The following is a 15,889-nucleotide window of genomic DNA, read 5'->3' as shown; positions in this document are numbered from 1 at the left end:
CTGCAGGTCCCTGAGTGGGCAGGAAATCCCTCCAGCCCCACTCCTGCCCCAGCTCCCAAACTGGGAAGCTTTAGGCCAGCAGCCCTGGATGGTTTTTAACAGCAGATGTGGCCACTCTGTGCCCTGAGGGGGTACGGGGGGGCTGCAGGCACCATCCCCACCCCTGTGCTGGCCCTGCACCGTGTGGGCTGCGAGATCAATCCATGGTAAAAATAATTCCGGGAAAACAAACCAAGTTATTTTTAACCCAAGTCAGTCCCATGAGCCCAGAGGCGAACCTGGGAGAGTGCCCCAAAGCAAGGTGTTACTCCCTCAGCTTACAGGTGAAATCACAGGCTGCATTTCTGATAAATTACTTTATTTTTCCTCATTAATTCTTTATCTCACAACTCTTAAATCTGTACATTTTTAGGAAAGGCATCAATTTAAAATTCCTCCTATTACCCAGCTGTAAAACAACTATCCCTATTCAAATTTAAAGCAGAAGCTTTGTCACATGTAAACCCTGATTATTTATTATCTGCTTCGTGTCCTTTTATTCCAAACAGACACTCCATGGCTTCACTTACTTGCTCTCTAGTGCAAAGTTTCCCTCCAGGATCTGTGTCCTGAGATCATTCCAGGGAGGAACAAGGGTTTGCTGTGCTGGTAGGACAGACAAACCCCGTGGCTGCCCAGAGCAGGGTGACTTGTCCCAGCACGCTCCAGGGGCAAAGCAGGATCCTCCAAAGTGCAGCTGTGAACAAGAAAAGGAGGAAGCAGCAGGCAGGGGACAGGGAGGAAGTGTCCAGAGCACTCCCAGTGGGTGTTCACAAGGGCTGGGGACTGAGGAGCGTGGCCAGGCCAGGGCCCAGCTCTGATCCTGGGGGAACTCTTCCTAAGCAGCACAAAACCCCACGAAGTGGTGTTAGCTCACACCGATTTGAGGGCCGACAGGATTTCCAGGGAGCTGCAGCCATGGACTCCCTCCTCTGGTGGGAGTTTTATAGTGAATGCAGGGCTCGGGCAGTTCTGGGTCACAGAATCCAGGAATCAAAGTCGTTAAGGTTGGAAAAGACCTTTGAGATCATGGAGTCCAACCCTCAGCCCAGCACCACCACTATGCTCACCTCAAGTGCTACATCCACATTTTTTCAATGCTTTCAGGGATGGGCATTCCACCAGTGCCCTGTGCCAATGCTTTTCATCCTCTCCATGAAAAAAAATCCCCTAATATTCAACCTAACCCTCCTCTGGCACAACTCTCCTCCTGTCCCTGGGAGCAGAGCCCGACCCCCCCGGCTGCCCCTCCTGTCAGGGACTTGTGCAGAGCCACAAGGTCCCCCCTGAGCCTCCTTTGCTCCAGCCTGAGCCCCTTTCCCAGCTCCCTCAGCCGCTCCTGGGGCTCCAGAGCCTTCCCAGCTCCATTCCCTTCTCTGGATATGGAGAAGCACTAAAGCAGAGGTGGAGCAGCCCCAGCAAACGGGGAGTTACTGGTTTTATCTGGTCTCCTGTGCTGACAGACCCACAGCTCCTCCCAGTCCTCCCAGTCCTCTCCTCACCTCACCTCCGAGGGAGCGGCTGGCCGGACCTCCCAAGCCTGGAGCTGTGTCTAAACAAGGAGGAATGTTATGGATGAGCTGGAAATGCCATGATATACTTGAAGGACAATTAGGAACATCCTAAGAAATGTGGGCTGTAAACAAATGCCACTTGCAGATGTGCAGGGATCCATGAAGTGCTGGCTGGGATTTCTGAGGGGTGGGAACAGCGAGAGCTGACTCCAGCGCTGTTCTTATCCCAACCTTAGGGGGTTATCCAGCTTCATGAGACACACACCAGGAATTACCGTGGAGGGGATTACAGGTACATAAACCAGGGGAATGGGGAGAATGGGAGTGTTTGGGATTACAGGAGGGTAGGAACAAGCAGCTGAGAGCCTGGAGCAGGCGGGAACACAGCAGCTGGCACAGAAGCAGAGCTCTCAAGCAGCTCCAAGCTTTGCTTGGGAAGGAAGTTGAGCTGTTTCCAGGTACAGAGCTCCTGGATTTTAGGAAAAACAGATTTTCCTAAGGCAGCACAACATCACCCAGAAAGGGCACGTGTACTGTGGGAAACACCGGAGGGGTGGAAGCGGAGCTGTTGGTGGGGCAAATGGAGAATCATGGAATCCTGCAATGGTTTGGGTGGGAAGGGACCTTAAAGCTCATCTCATTCCACCCCTGCCATGGGCAGGGACACCTTCCACTGTCCCAGGCTGCTCCAAGCCCTGTCCAACCTGGCCTTGGACACTGCCAGGGATCCAGGGGCAGCCACAGCTGCTCTGGGCACCCTGTGCCAGGGCCTCACCTCCCTCACAGGGAACAATTCCTTCTCAATATCCCATCCTAAATTTCCCCTCTTTCAGTTTGAACCCAAACATGCTCAGGGTTCCCTCCAGCTGCTGCCCTGAGAGCCCAGAGGAGCCTGCTTTTGCTCCAGACAGGTTTATTGGAGACAGGGAAGGGTGTGAAACAGGCTCCGAGGCAGAGCAGGAATGTGCCCTGTGGAATTGAGCAAAGGCTCTGTGCTCCCCAGGAACTCTGGCTAAAGGAGAGCTACACCCAGGCTGGGGAAAGTTTGCACAAGGAGAATTCCTCGGAGAGCGTGCGCTGGAAACGGGGTCAGGAGTTAAGGGCTGATGCAAAGGGGCATTTCTGAGCCTGCCCTTGGCTGGGCCCAGAGCACGAGATGGGAACTGTGACTTGGAACAGCTTCAGACCCAGAATCCTGGAAATTAAGGAAAGCTCCGAAATGAACACCTGACCCCCAGCTCCCCACAAACGTCCTGCACTGACAATTAGGCAACAGAATCCTGGAATGGTTTGGGTTGGAAAAGACCTCAAAGCTCATCTGGTGCAACCCCACTTCCACCATCCCAGGCTGCTCCAAGCCCCAATGTCCAGCCTGGCCTTGGACAGTTCCAGGGATCCAGGGGCAGCCACAGCTGCTCTGGGCACCCTGTGCCAGGGCCTCCCCACCCTCCCAGGGGAGGATTCCTTCCCAATATCCCATCCAGCCCTGCCCTCTGGCAGCGGGAAGCCATTCCCTGTGTCCTGTCCCTCCAGCCCTTTTCCTCTCCAGCTCTCTTGGAGCCCTTTCAGGCACTGGCAGGGGCTGTAACCCCAGTCCAACGCTTACCTGAACAAAATCCTCACCTCTCCTTAAACCATAACCCAGGGAATGTTTGCAGCTACATACGGAAGGCACTCAGGGCGTTCCCCGTGTCCAACCCCTCAGCTGTGAACAGGAGGGATGGGATCCTTTGTTTGCACCCAGAACTCACGAATTTAGGGAGAAAGGAAAAACAAGTTGATGTCCAGAGTTCACAATGGAAATCAAATGTTAAAACAACAAGTTACAGGCAAACAAAACACGGGCACTTTGGGCAGGGCTCTCTGGCAGCTCCGAGCTTCCTGACCCGTCCCATGGCTCCTGTTGGGGCACCCGAGTGAGCAAGGTTGGGTGGAAGGAGCAGGAGTGATCCATGGCATTTCGGAGCTGATGGCAGAGTCGTGGCTGTGCAGAGAGCTTTTCCAGCTGAAACAATCCTCACTGGAGTTACCATTTAGGGAAGCAACTGGGAGAAGAGAGGAGTGGAGGCTAAACCCTGAGCATGAGGAATATAAACACTGGCCCTTTGGAAGGGCAAGTGATGATATCATGCACACATCACACCCTTCCTGTGTAAACAGGAGTGCCAACAGGAGCAGAAGTGCTTTGGAAACTGGATGTCCAGCTGCCTCGGGCTTTCTGGGTAGTCCTGGAGGGCTGCAGCCATCAGTGAGGCCAAGAGCATTTCTTAGGATCAGACTCTGGCGCTTTCAGGCACTTCCCAAGCTTCTCACAGCCTGGAGGGGACCAATTCTGGTAAAAACAAACAAAAATAGACAGAAAGATGATTCACACCAAGTATCTGCTAAGCTCTCACCCCGACCAGCTCCTTATGATCCTCACAAAGACACTTTTATGTCCTGCTTGAAAAATGAAACTCCTCTTGCAGCCGAAGCCTCTGGGCTCATAAAATTCCCCACTCCAAACACTGCTCAAATAAAAGCTGGAGGGAAGGCTACAAATCCTGTGCAGCAGATGATTCCCTCTTCTGAGATACACCAGTCCTTCCTGGCCTCTCCCGGTTTGCTGGGATGCTGGTGTCCCTCCTTTCTCTCCTGCAGGAGCACAGAGCAACCAGACCAGAAGGTTTTTCCTGGGATTCCAGGAGAGTTCCCATTCTCAGCACTGCAATATCCAGGCACTTTCTCAAGGTAGCCAAAGGCAGCAGAAGGCCAAGGGTGTGAGAGAGATAAGAATGCTGGTATTTTAATGAGCATTGTGAGGGATGAATCCATGAGCAGATGGAGCAGGAAGCATTCCTGAGACACCTCTTCCAGTGCCTGCACACCAAAACTATTTGTCTTCCTTGTTTCCATGTTTCTTGAGCTACCTGAATGTGTGCAACAGGGAAAGGACACCAGCAAGGAGAGCCACAGCCAGCCTCAGCTTCCAGAGGGATTCATGGAGGAAGGAATTCAGATAAGTGAACATTTTAATTTCATTGAGGTTTTGCCATTTAACATCTGGGATTGTGGTCCTGGGAAGGGCAGGTAACAATTGCCATTCTGCCTTCAGGAATCTTTTGTGTTCATTGTCTGTCCCTCCCTCTCTCAGGGCTGTCCATCCACGGGACATTCCTGCTGTCCCTTACTAAAGGCCTGTTCAACTCTGACCCCTTGCCTTTCACTTTGCTGATTTTCACCCTGCAAGTATTTATGTCTTCTTGGAATTAAATTCCTATGGAAAAGGAAAGCTCAACCCCAGGAAAAAAACCGCTGGAGGAGGTTTGTGTTCCACGGAGCTGACAACAGATGGCAGTGAGACACCAGCTATTCCTGCAGAGGAGCAGCCACAGAGGGAGCTGCGCTGGAGGCACCTCTGCACCGAGGGCTCCGCAGGCCTGCAGAACAATTAATGCTCTTTTCTAAATTCTCTGGTTTAAAATGTGCGGCCGCGGCTGGAAAATTCAGACCACTCTGCAGAAGGAATCGAGAGCCAAAGGAACACATGAAATGCTTGTTCTTTTGAAAAAGCAGAACAATAACTGGTCTGTGCTGCAGTCTCGCAGTCCCAGTCCCGTTGCTGGTCTGTGCTGGGAGCCCTGGGGACACCACCACGTGTGCTGCGAGCCAGGCCAGCCCCGAGCTGCAGGGAACAGCTTCTCCCACACCTCCCCAGCAGAGCCGGAGCTGGGGGAGCTCCCTGGACACTGCTGGAGGGACCCAGCACAGATGGGCTGCAGAACCTCCCCTGCTCCTGTGCCTCCATCAACCCACGGCTGCAGGAGCCCCAGGATGATCCCTCTGTGTCCTGGAATCCTGCAATGCTCTGGGTGGGAAGGGACCTTAAAGCCCCTCCAGTGCCACCCCTGCCATGGCAGGGACACCTTCACTGCCCCAGGCTGCTCCAAGTCCCAATGTCCAGCCTGGCCTTGGGCACTGCCAGGGATCCAGGGGCAGCCACAGCTGCTCTGGGCATCCTGTGCCAGGGCCTCCCCACCCTCACAGGGAGGAATTTCTCCCCAGTATCCCATCCATCCCTGCCCTCTGGCAGTGGGAAGCCATTCCCTGTGTCCTGTCCCTCCATGGCTTTGGACACTTCCTTGAACACTTCCACACACTTTGATTATGTAAAAGTAAAGACAATTCTTCTCTCTCCCAAATACATCAAACACCCTTATCAAATAAACAGGTGACAGGAGATATTGTCAGTAAACGATCTTTATCTCCCAGCATCCCTCAAAACCAGATTTAGGCCCCAGTCTACCCCAGCAATACAATCACCCTAAAAAGATTTGCTTATCTTCATTTCTGGTCTCAAAGGCAGCAATCTGGTGCCTGACATTTTAGTGTAGTGACCATGGGGTTATCCTGTGAGGGGTGTACACAGATTGGAAAACTCCCAGTGTTTCCTGCTGGGATTGAAACATTCCCCCCGGGATTAGGATCCCCCCAGCCCCCTTTCTGCCTCTGATGGCCTTCAGTTTGTGAAGCAGTTTGGGAAGAAACGCCTTTGCAGTGCAGGGCTCTGGCAGCAGCCAGGCCCTGGGGACAGTGCCTGAATCCCAAAGGTCCCAGAGGAGCAGAGAACAGAGTTTATTAAGGGAAAAGTTGAATAAGGAAAGAGAACAACAAAGAAACAATGGGCCCTCAAATCTTTTTCCTATTTAACATCCAAAAATAAAGAGATGGGACAAAGCTAAGGAAGATCTTTGCCTTGTTACTGAGGGGACACAGCTCCACATTTTGTTCCTTGCTGGTGACAGACCAGAGGCAGCAGGTTCTGACTGATTCAGGAGATTATTTCTGCAGCAGGATGATTTTGCCTGTTACTATTTTGTGTCAGCCCACAGACACATTCCCTCAGACTCCACAACCTCCTGTCAACTGACAACCTCCCCCAGATTATCCTGTTTCTTTCCCAGGTTCTCAACAAACCAAGCAGTGTTTGACAGGGGAGCCAAACTGTAACTTTCCAATGGAAACATGAAGGAGAAAACAGAACTGAAAATGTTCAATTCAATAAAGACTTTGGAAACTTCCGGCATGGGGGGGAATTGGAGGAGACAGAGCAAGACCAAAGATACACCACTGAAAAAGAGGCACTGTCCCATGGAGGACTCAGAACAAAGAGGGCAGGGTTGGATGGGATATTGGGAAGGAATTCCTCCCTGTGAGGGTGGGCAGGCCCTGGCACAGGGTGCCCAGAGCAGCTGTGGCTGCCCCTGGATCCCTGGCAGTGCCCAAGGCCAGGTTGGACAGGGCTTGGAGCAGCCTGGGACAGTGGAAGGTGTCCTTGCCCATGGCAGGGGGTGGCACTGGATGGGCTTTAAGGTCCCTTCCCACTCAAACCATTGCAGGATTCCAGGATTCTGTGACTTTTGAGATTTGCAGAAGGGGGTTAGAAAGGAGAAGGATCTGCCCTGCCTCTAAGGAAGGAAGCAACCAACAGGTGACCGTGCATCTCTCCTCCATCCCTTCCCAGTGCTGACATTTTATGAAACCTTTACAAAATGTATTTTAATCCAAGGATTCCCCAGTGCATTTGTGCTTTAGGCACTCACCATGACAGCCTGGTCACACACGTTCAGCTGGGGCTGGCCTGGCACCAGGGTGGCCCTGTGCTGCTGCACCAGCCCCGAGATGCGCTCCACGGCCTGCTGGTATTCCTCACTGGCAAAACTGGAACGGGAGAGACACAGGGGTTACTGCTGGGGCTTCACTGTGGTGTCCACATCACCAGGCTGGGCCACAAGACTTTCCCTGGGCCACAAGGAGGGAGGAGACGTGCACACATCCTGCCAGCTGCCCACGGGTCTGTAGGGAAGGAAATCCAGGCTGACAGGGTACAGGTGCTCTGCTTAGGGCAACGAGGATGGCAGTGGCTTGTCCTCCCCAGAAATCACCTGGCTGCCAGCAGATCAGCTTTCCAAACTGCTGCTCCAGGGGCCCCAAAGGTTTCCTCCTCGTGCAGATCTGCTGCGAGCTCATGTGGGTTCCCAAGGGAACGGTGTTAGCAAATAAAAGGGCATTTCTGGGCCGTCCTCGAGCTGTCCTTTAAATGATGATCAAGGGAGACTTCCCAGACACAGGACAAACACTTTCCCAGACAGCTTAGGACAGAAATTTCCCAAGGCAACCCTTCCAGCGTGTCCCACCTGAGGTCACCAGCTCTCCACACTCACCCCCCAATCTTCCAAGAGCTCTCCTGGAACACCTGCCCCAGGCGGAGGCGTTTGTTGTAGGGAAGCGAAGGGAATGTCAATATTTTGTTTTACAAGAGTGTTCTCAGGAAGGGTTTCAAACACAGCCCTGGGCCGGTTAAACTCCACAATCACCAAGGAAATGAACTAAAATTATGCAAACAGAGAGGAGAAGAATAGAAGGGCCTTGTCCAAGACAAGAATACCTCCCCCATTCCACAACATCCCGAGGTTCTGCCCCATCCACATTCTTCCATTACAGCTTGATTATTCCAAGCTGGGACCCATCTGCCATGCCTCAAACATGGTTATAAACTACCAGATCCTGATCCACCCGATTCCTCCAGTAGGTACTTGTTGGAGTGACTCAGGGTGCACTTCACTCACACCTCAAGTATTTCTGAAATGCAGGATTCCTAACAATGATCTCACTTTGTCCATCATGTTAAGAGCCACTTAAAAAAACACCAACAACCCCACAGAGAGCGGCAAATTCCTTCTGAAGATAAAAGAAACAATGCAGCTGGGTCCTGAGCTCCTTCTGCTCCCAGGCCGAGCTGGCCACCAGCCCCACACTCCAGCTAATTTCCTTCTCTGCAAAACAATCACATTTCGAAGGCCAGCAATGTGCCAAGAGTTTCCAGTAAACCCTATAAATATCCCACCTCGGCAGGCAGCCAGGGAGAGGCTGATTGTGGGGCTGGGCCTGAGCTGTGCTGATAGAGAGCCGGAAGGGAATGTGGGATGAGGAGCTGGAGCAAACGGAGCTGCTGCTCTCACACCCAGCCGGCTGCAGCCTGGTGGAGAGAGCTGAGGGACCACCCTGAAATCCAGAGTATCCTGAGAAGCTCCCCAATTTCATAGAATCCGACAACTCTGGAATGGTTTGGGGCAGAAGGGATGTAAAGTCCATCCCATCCCACCCCTGCCATGGGCAGGGACACCTCCCACTGTCCCAGGCTGCTCCAAGCCCCAATGTCCAACCTGGCCTTGGACACTGCCAGGGATCCAGGGGCAGCCCCAGCTGCTCTGGGCACTCTGTGCCAGGGCCTGCCCACCCTCCCAGGGAACAATTCCTTCCCAACGTCCCATCTGACTCTGCTCCATGGAGGCTGGTTTTCTTTTCATGACCCCATTCCATAGGGGCTGCTTTTCCTGCCTTGGCTCTATGGAGATTCCTGGCTCAGCTAAGCTCAGTTTTTCCTCAGATATTCCTATTCAGCTCTACAACGTCCCAAAATTCCTCATCCATGGATTTGTGAAGTATTTACTGACTGCACAGGAGTTAAAACTGCCTCCAGCCCTAAGCAAGTGCATTTTGAGACAAAATCTGCACGAGTGCCTCGAATTTGCATGTAAAATGGGGATAATTACCTCATGGTAATCAGTCTGAGTTGTTAAGGGAGCTGGGAACCTCTCCTACCTGGAGTCCCATCCTTTCCTGGAATGCATATGCCGGCCTGGGCTGCAAGGCAAGGCTTGCTACATTCCCTGTTCCAAAAAGAGGTGGAATTATCTGTACAGGTGTCTGGGCACCATTGTCTGCGAGGATGCAGCCCTGGGCGTGCTGCATTTCGTATTCCAGTTCAGCAATCCCGGGAAGGAGAGCTGGGAATAGCACTGCAAGAATGAGAGGGTGAGCAGGTGGCGTTGTGAGGAGTTTGCTAAAAGAGATCCCCCAGCGTCCATGAAATTATTCCACGCTCAGAACGAGGGAACAGAGTGGACAAAGTCCAGGGTCATTACACTAATTGACACTTTACCTCCGGGAAGTCCCTGGAGATGCAATCAGGGCTGGATTGGAGCGAGGGGTCCCAGGCACAGGTGTGGGCTGTGCTTCCTTCATTTACGGTAATTGTGCCTTGGCAATCTGCTCCCATCCTCCCCCCACAGCTCCGCTGGAACCTGCTCTGCTGGTTAACCCCAGCGTGCCCTCCCAGCAAACCCAGCCCTGCAGGGAGGAGGGTTTGGCTCACACAGGGTTAAAACTCTGCTTTAATCCTGTGGTCCTTGGGCTTTCACCTTCGGGGCCAATTCTCTGCCATCGTTAAATGCACCCTCAAACAGACCAGCACCCAAACAAATCCAGGAGCGTTTCCAGCAGGATTTCAAGATGTTTTACACCTCATGCTGCTGATGCACAGCGCAGTGTCTGGCCTGGGAGTGATGGGACCGCGGCGTTACTGAGAGGCCTGGAGAAAATGGGAATGATGTATTATAAAAAATCCTAGAATGGGATTCACAGAAACCTGACAAAGGGCTCTACACCAGGCTGGACAGGGCTTGGAGCAGCCTGGTTTAGTGGAAGGTGTCCCTGCCCATGGCAGGGGGTGGAACAGGATGAGCTTTAAAGGTCCCTTCCAACCCAAACCATTCCAGGATTCCATGGTTCTAGGAATAGCAGCTCTCTGCTTGATATGAAGTTATGGGAAGAGCATGAAACGTGGCTAATGATACTTTACTTCCTTCTCCCCTGGAATTATTTTAATTAAAACCATTATTTTTAATTGTGAAATACACCCAGATTCTGATAATTTGATTTTATCTGTTATCAGTGCTTTGAGGCTTCGCAGCACCGCGGTATCCAAGTCTTGATCTTGTCTTATTATTCAGTCTTCCTCTGTTCCTCTCTTCTATTATCAAGTTTATTCACAATTTCAGGTCTGCACAATGCAGGAGGCAGAGACAGGTTTGGGGCTCTGCTGCTGGAATTACTGCAGAGACTCAGAGGAGCCAAAGGAAAACAAATGAGGAATCAAGGAGTGAACGTGGCCCTGACCCCAAGTCAGCATTTTGGGGCCCAGATGCACCCCTGGAGACATGAGGGGCATGTGGCCACTGAGCCACAGGAAACCTTGGAATCCCCAAATCATTCAGGTTGGAAAAGGCCTCCAGGACCGTGGAGTCCAAGCCGTGATGATCAGCACCCTCCCTGCAGCAAGGAGATGCGATGGTGCTGATCCTCTACCTGCTCACCTATTTTCATGGAAATTTCCCTCCCCAGCGCCCAGAATCCTGCCTTTCTGCTGGACTTCACTGCAGGGAACCACAGCATTGAAACGGCAAAGGGGATAAAGGCAGAGTAGTAAAGGCTTCATCTGTGTGTGAGCAGGTGACAGGAAACAACAGCTATCCACTGATCCTCCTGCTGGCTGCTTCTGTGCTATTCCTGAAGTTCACTTCTCAGTGCTATTCCTGAAGTTTAATTTGCAGTGGTATTTCTAAATCAGAACTTAAGCACTGTGTTCTTCAGGCCACTTTCTTGTGGCTGCAGCACTGCCCGGGCCTGTCTGTGGAGATGATGATGATGATGACGTCCATTCCAAACTGCATTTTGCATTTCCTGCAGCTGGTTCGTGCAGCTTTTTTCTCCCAATATTCCTTTCCATGCAGCATCACTCCACCCAGAACAGCTGCACGGCTGTGGGCTGGTGAACCCCGAGTCACAGAGACTGGGAAAGGGCAGCCATGGCCCCAGACGTGTTTGTGTCCATTCTCCAGGCTGATGATTCACCTCCACAGGTGGATTTTATTTCCCCCTCTTCCCTCCGAGCTGGCTCTGTACCAGCCACACCTGGCTCACCTGCTTCTTCCCACCTTCCTGCATGCAGCCCTGGCGTGGTTGGTGCTCCATGGAGCCACCTCTGAGGCTCCTTATCCACAGTTTCCACCCTTTTAGTGTCACCTCTCCTGTGGCAGCTGCTAATTCTCCCCTGCAGTGCAGCTGGCACCATTTCCCTCTTTCCAAGATGAGGAGTCAGCGTCTCCCCTGGGCTCTTTGTTGTTATTCACATTTTCTCCCCTGTTTTGCACCTTCTCTCTCTTCCCCACAGCCAGGTTTGTGCCCTGAGCACTAAGGTGAGACTGGCAACTTTTCTATCAGATCCTTTCCCCTTTAGCTTCCCTTCAGGAGCTCCTTCCCTTTTTTTCTGGCTCCATAACCACTGCAATTACCTCTCTGATGATTTCCTGAATTTTCCATCTGCTCGAAATAGGCACTTGTGAGCTCTCTTCTTAATTAATGTGTTCTAAAATCATTATGTTCATCAACCAAGCCTTATCACTTCCATTTTCTTCCATAATAGGAAAATCCATTGCCCTAAGTAAAACACAGGAATTTTGATGTTCATAATTCAATAAACTCATTGCTCAGAGCAGAAGCTGCTACAGACCTGGAGTAAGAGCAAGGTGTGAGCAGGCTCTGCTTACCCTGTCCTTACTTGTTATTCAGCTTTGCACCTCTGGCTCAAACTGGCAGAATTTCAGAGATTTCTGTTATAAATTCTTTGGCTTTAAAAACACTTTTCCTACTTCAGGCTGCATTAGGTATTTTAGTAACTGTATTTTTAGCTGTGCCAGCTTTGCTTTTTTTAATATATATATATGTGGGGGGGGGGTGTATATATATATATATATATATATATATATAAAAATAAAAAATCATTATTTTTGTTCTTCTTGACTGGTAAAGCAGTATTTTAGTAAATGTCTGTATAAACAATAACCTGACTCAGATAATAAATCTGACAACTGCTCGTGAAGATGGTACCAACAGATAATTTTACTGAATTTGTCACACTGGAGAAACAAGTTCCCTTGGTGGTACTTAGCACACACACCATAGCCCAAAGATAACAGAATACTGGCCAAGGAAAAAAACCTATCAGATCTTTTAGTTCTGCATTTGGATAAATTTGGTAACAAGGGCAGTTATTGCATCCACGGAGGAAACAAAGCCCTGCTCAGACTCAGGGAAATACTTCTGCTTTCTGTGCTGCCTAACACACATTCTTAGTTATGGTTTAAAGTTGAGAGCTATAAAAAAAGAGAGATTTTCTGTCCCCCAGCCTGCACTGATCCAGGCAATCTCTCAGGTGACAAAGGCACAAAGGGTTCGTTTCTCACCACCAGGGATGAGGTAATTCCTACAGAACAGCCTAAAGGGGCCCCAGGAGAGCTGGAGAGGGACTTTGGACATGGGATGGAGAGACAGGACAGGTGAAGGGCTTCCCACTGCCAGATTAGATGGGATATTGGGAAGGAATTCCTCCCTGTGAGGGTGGGCAGGCCCTGGCACAGGGTGCCCAGAGCAGCTGGGGCTGCCCCTGGATCCCTGGCAGTGTCCCAGGCCAGGCTGGACAATGCTTGGAGCAGCCTGGGACAGTGGAAGGTGTCCCTGCCTGTGGCAGGGGTGGGACTGGATGAGCTTTAAGGTCCCTCCAACCCAAACCATTCCAGGATTCCATGATATGTCAAGGCAAAGGAGCAAACACAACTGTGTCCCTTGGCAGAAACTGAGGTGCAGGGGGGATCCAGCCAAACCCAGAGGGGCAGCAGCAGCAAGAGAAGTCCCAGCCCTGCTGTTCCCAGAGCAGCTGAGGGCAGGGATGCAGCACAAGGAGGGAACACAAGTGCAGGGTGCCAGATGGCTCAGCCCTGCCAGACACGTCCCCAGCACGCTGACAGGACCTGCCTGGAATTGCCTGAGCAGTTTCTGCACTGCATGGAAAGTGCTCCTGTGGGAGCTCCTTTGGCTGGCATTGTTTGCAGGCAGGCTCCAGGAAATGCAGCGAACCGTGGGAGGAAGAGGAAGGACTTGTCCTGCCTCACCAAGGAAGGCAGGGAGCTGAACATGTCACCTGCTGCCTCTGGATCTGGCAGGACTTGCATCCTCAGGCATCCCTTTAGCAGCCACTTCAACAAAGACTGAAAAGCTTTGTTGGATTTTTGGAAAAAGAAGTTATTTCTATCCACTCATCTTCCTAATGCAGAGTAACAGAATCATGGAATGGTTTGGGTGGGAAGAGACCTTAAAGCTCATCTCGTTGCAACCCAAGCAGTGGTGGGCTTGGCAGGGCCAGGTTAATGGCACTTGATGGTCCTAAAGGTTTTTTCCAGTCTTAAACATTCCCTGAATCTGTGAAATTGCAGCCTTGAAGAATTGTCTCTGCGTGTCCTGCAGGACAGGGTGTTGCTGCAGGCGACTGAGCTGCTGATTCCTGGGATTCCCTGGCTCTGAGATCCCAAATCTAGAAGCAGCAAATCCCTCTGGAGGTGCCTGTGATGCCAGGCCTCCCTGAGCAGCACTGACACCCACTGCTGGTGCCTTTGCACGTGACCCCGCTCCAAATTCACGTAAATCAAGAGAGATGAGAGATTGTTAAAATTATTTCAAGGGAGAAGAAAAGGCTGCACTAAATAAGGAATAAATGTAATAGAAAGTGAGCAAAAGCAGGCAGGGAGAACAGAGCCAGCATGTAGGGACAGACAGATGCAGGCTGGGAGGAGGATGCTGGATTCCCTTTGGAGAAACATTAGTGTCGGGACTCCCAGCAGGCTCCCTGCCAAGGGGGATAATTAAGCTAAATAAAAATACACACCAGGAACAGCTCCACAAATGAGGATAATTTAATTACCACATTCGATAGAGGAGACCCACTTCCCATGAGTTTTCCATTGTGACCAGAGAGGAGACAATAGCAGCAGAATGTGCTGGAGAAAGGAAGAGTGGCTTGCTAAAAAGAGGGCTTCTATTAGGGGCTGCATAATAAACACCAGCACAGCTCTCCATAATCGGGGCATAATCTTGCCATAAAATTCAATCAAAGCAACAGCTTGTGAATATCCAAAAAATCAATGCAGCCATATGAGAAATGATTGCAGATGGAACCCTGGAATTTGTTTCAATGCTCACTCCATGGTGGTGGGAAGGAACAGAGAAATCACAGGGAAGCAGGTGCTGCAAACACCTCTGAGGGAAGAGCTCCTCTGCCTCGAATCCAGAGGAAACACAAACACTGTCACAGAATCCCAAACACAATGTGAGTATTTAGGGTTGGGAGGCAGTTCTAGAGATCATCCAGTGCAATCCCCTGGCAAGGCAGGGTTGCCTGGAGCAGGTGACACAGGTGACAAACACAGCAGGTGAGCTACAGTCCAGTCACTGCTACCCCTTTGTTTGATTTTTGGAAAAAGTGGTTATTTCTGTACACTCATTTCCTAAAACAGAATCACAGAATCCCAGCCTGATTTGGGTTGGAGGGGCCTTAAAGCCCATCCAGTGCCACCCCTGCCATGGGCAGGGACACCTTCCACTATCCCAGGCTGCTCCAAACCCCATCCAGCCTGGCCTTGGGCACTGCCAGGGATCCAGGGGCAGCCACAGCTGCTCTGGGCACCCTGTGCCAGGGCCTCACCACCCTCACACAGGGAGGAATTTCTCCCCAATATCCCATCTATCCCTGCCCTCTGGCAGTGGGAAGCCATTCCCTGTGTCCTGGCACTCCAAGCCCTTGGGAAATAAAACAGTTGTTAAACTGCCCAGCTCTCGCCTGGAACCCCAGCCCAGTTTAGTTCCACTGAGCTGTATTTACAGCCCTGGAGCTGCAGCTGTGCTTCACTCATTAGTACTGGAATGCCGTGGAAGCAGAGCTCCCAGAGAGCTTTACCCACTGCCTGATGCACCTCCAAAGTGCTCTGTTAAGCTAGAGAGAGAATGGAAATATTTTCCCTCCCCTCCTCTCTCCAGTGAAAACATTCAGTGGACAGCACGGGCTCAGTTCCCCTGGAAGGAATAGGCTGAGTGTGTCCACTCAATTATTCAAAACAGTTGAGTAATTGCAGCCCTGTCAGCTCAGAAAACATCTCTGCCTCTCCAGGCTGCTGCACAAACCCAGTTCTGGGCAGGCAGTCCCAGCAGCACTTGTTCCCTCTTGATTTATTTCCACACTCTCCCAGTCGGAGCCACTGGTGAGGGATGAGGCTGCTTGTCCGTGGATTTGCTGCAGGGAGGGAGGGAAGGAGGTGGGGACACCTTGGGAGCGTTTTTGGAGGTGGCAGGGCTCTTTGTGGGCTCTCCTGGCTGCTGCCTGCATAAATCCATGCGGGAATCTCTCAGGGCATGGTGTGTGCCAGAGATAAACATTACAATAGCAGGCTTAGAGAGAGGAAAATGGATTCAGACAGCCAGGAGAGCCCGAGGCCAGAGAGCAGGGTTGGGCACAAAGTCCTCTTGCTAAAGACCCTCTGGAGAAGCTCCCTTGGCCAGGGTAGGAGACTGGAAGGTTACCAGTCTGCCCTCCAGAGATTCCAGCACCACACACCACTGCTTGTTTC

General features: G+C 51.4%; 1 protein-coding gene across 3 annotated transcripts in view; it reads right to left on the bottom strand.

The window, feature by feature from the left end:
• Positions 1 to 1,344: 1,344 nt before the first annotated feature.
• GALNS (galactosamine (N-acetyl)-6-sulfatase) overlaps positions 1,345 to 15,889 on the bottom strand; it is a 44,491-nt gene continuing 29,946 nt past the window's right edge. For 2 of the 3 annotated variants that reach the window (XM_032122201.1, XM_032122204.1), the window contains 2 exons: positions 7,136 to 7,253; positions 3,337 to 3,885 (listed from right to left, as the gene is read on the bottom strand). In XM_032122201.1, the coding sequence (XP_031978092.1) occupies positions 3,799 to 3,885; positions 7,136 to 7,253 (205 nt within the window). In that variant the 3' untranslated portion in view covers positions 3,337 to 3,798. Of the gene's footprint in view, positions 1,592 to 3,336; positions 3,886 to 7,135; positions 7,254 to 15,889 lie in introns of those variants that run through there. The other variant, XM_032122202.1, reaches the window with a different exon arrangement.

The sequence above is a fragment of the Corvus moneduloides genome, chromosome 12 (genome assembly GCF_009650955.1).
Source record: "Corvus moneduloides isolate bCorMon1 chromosome 12, bCorMon1.pri, whole genome shotgun sequence".
In the NCBI taxonomy this organism is placed as follows: domain Eukaryota; kingdom Metazoa; phylum Chordata; class Aves; order Passeriformes; family Corvidae; genus Corvus; species Corvus moneduloides.
This window is presented reverse-complemented; position numbering and strand designations above follow the sequence as displayed.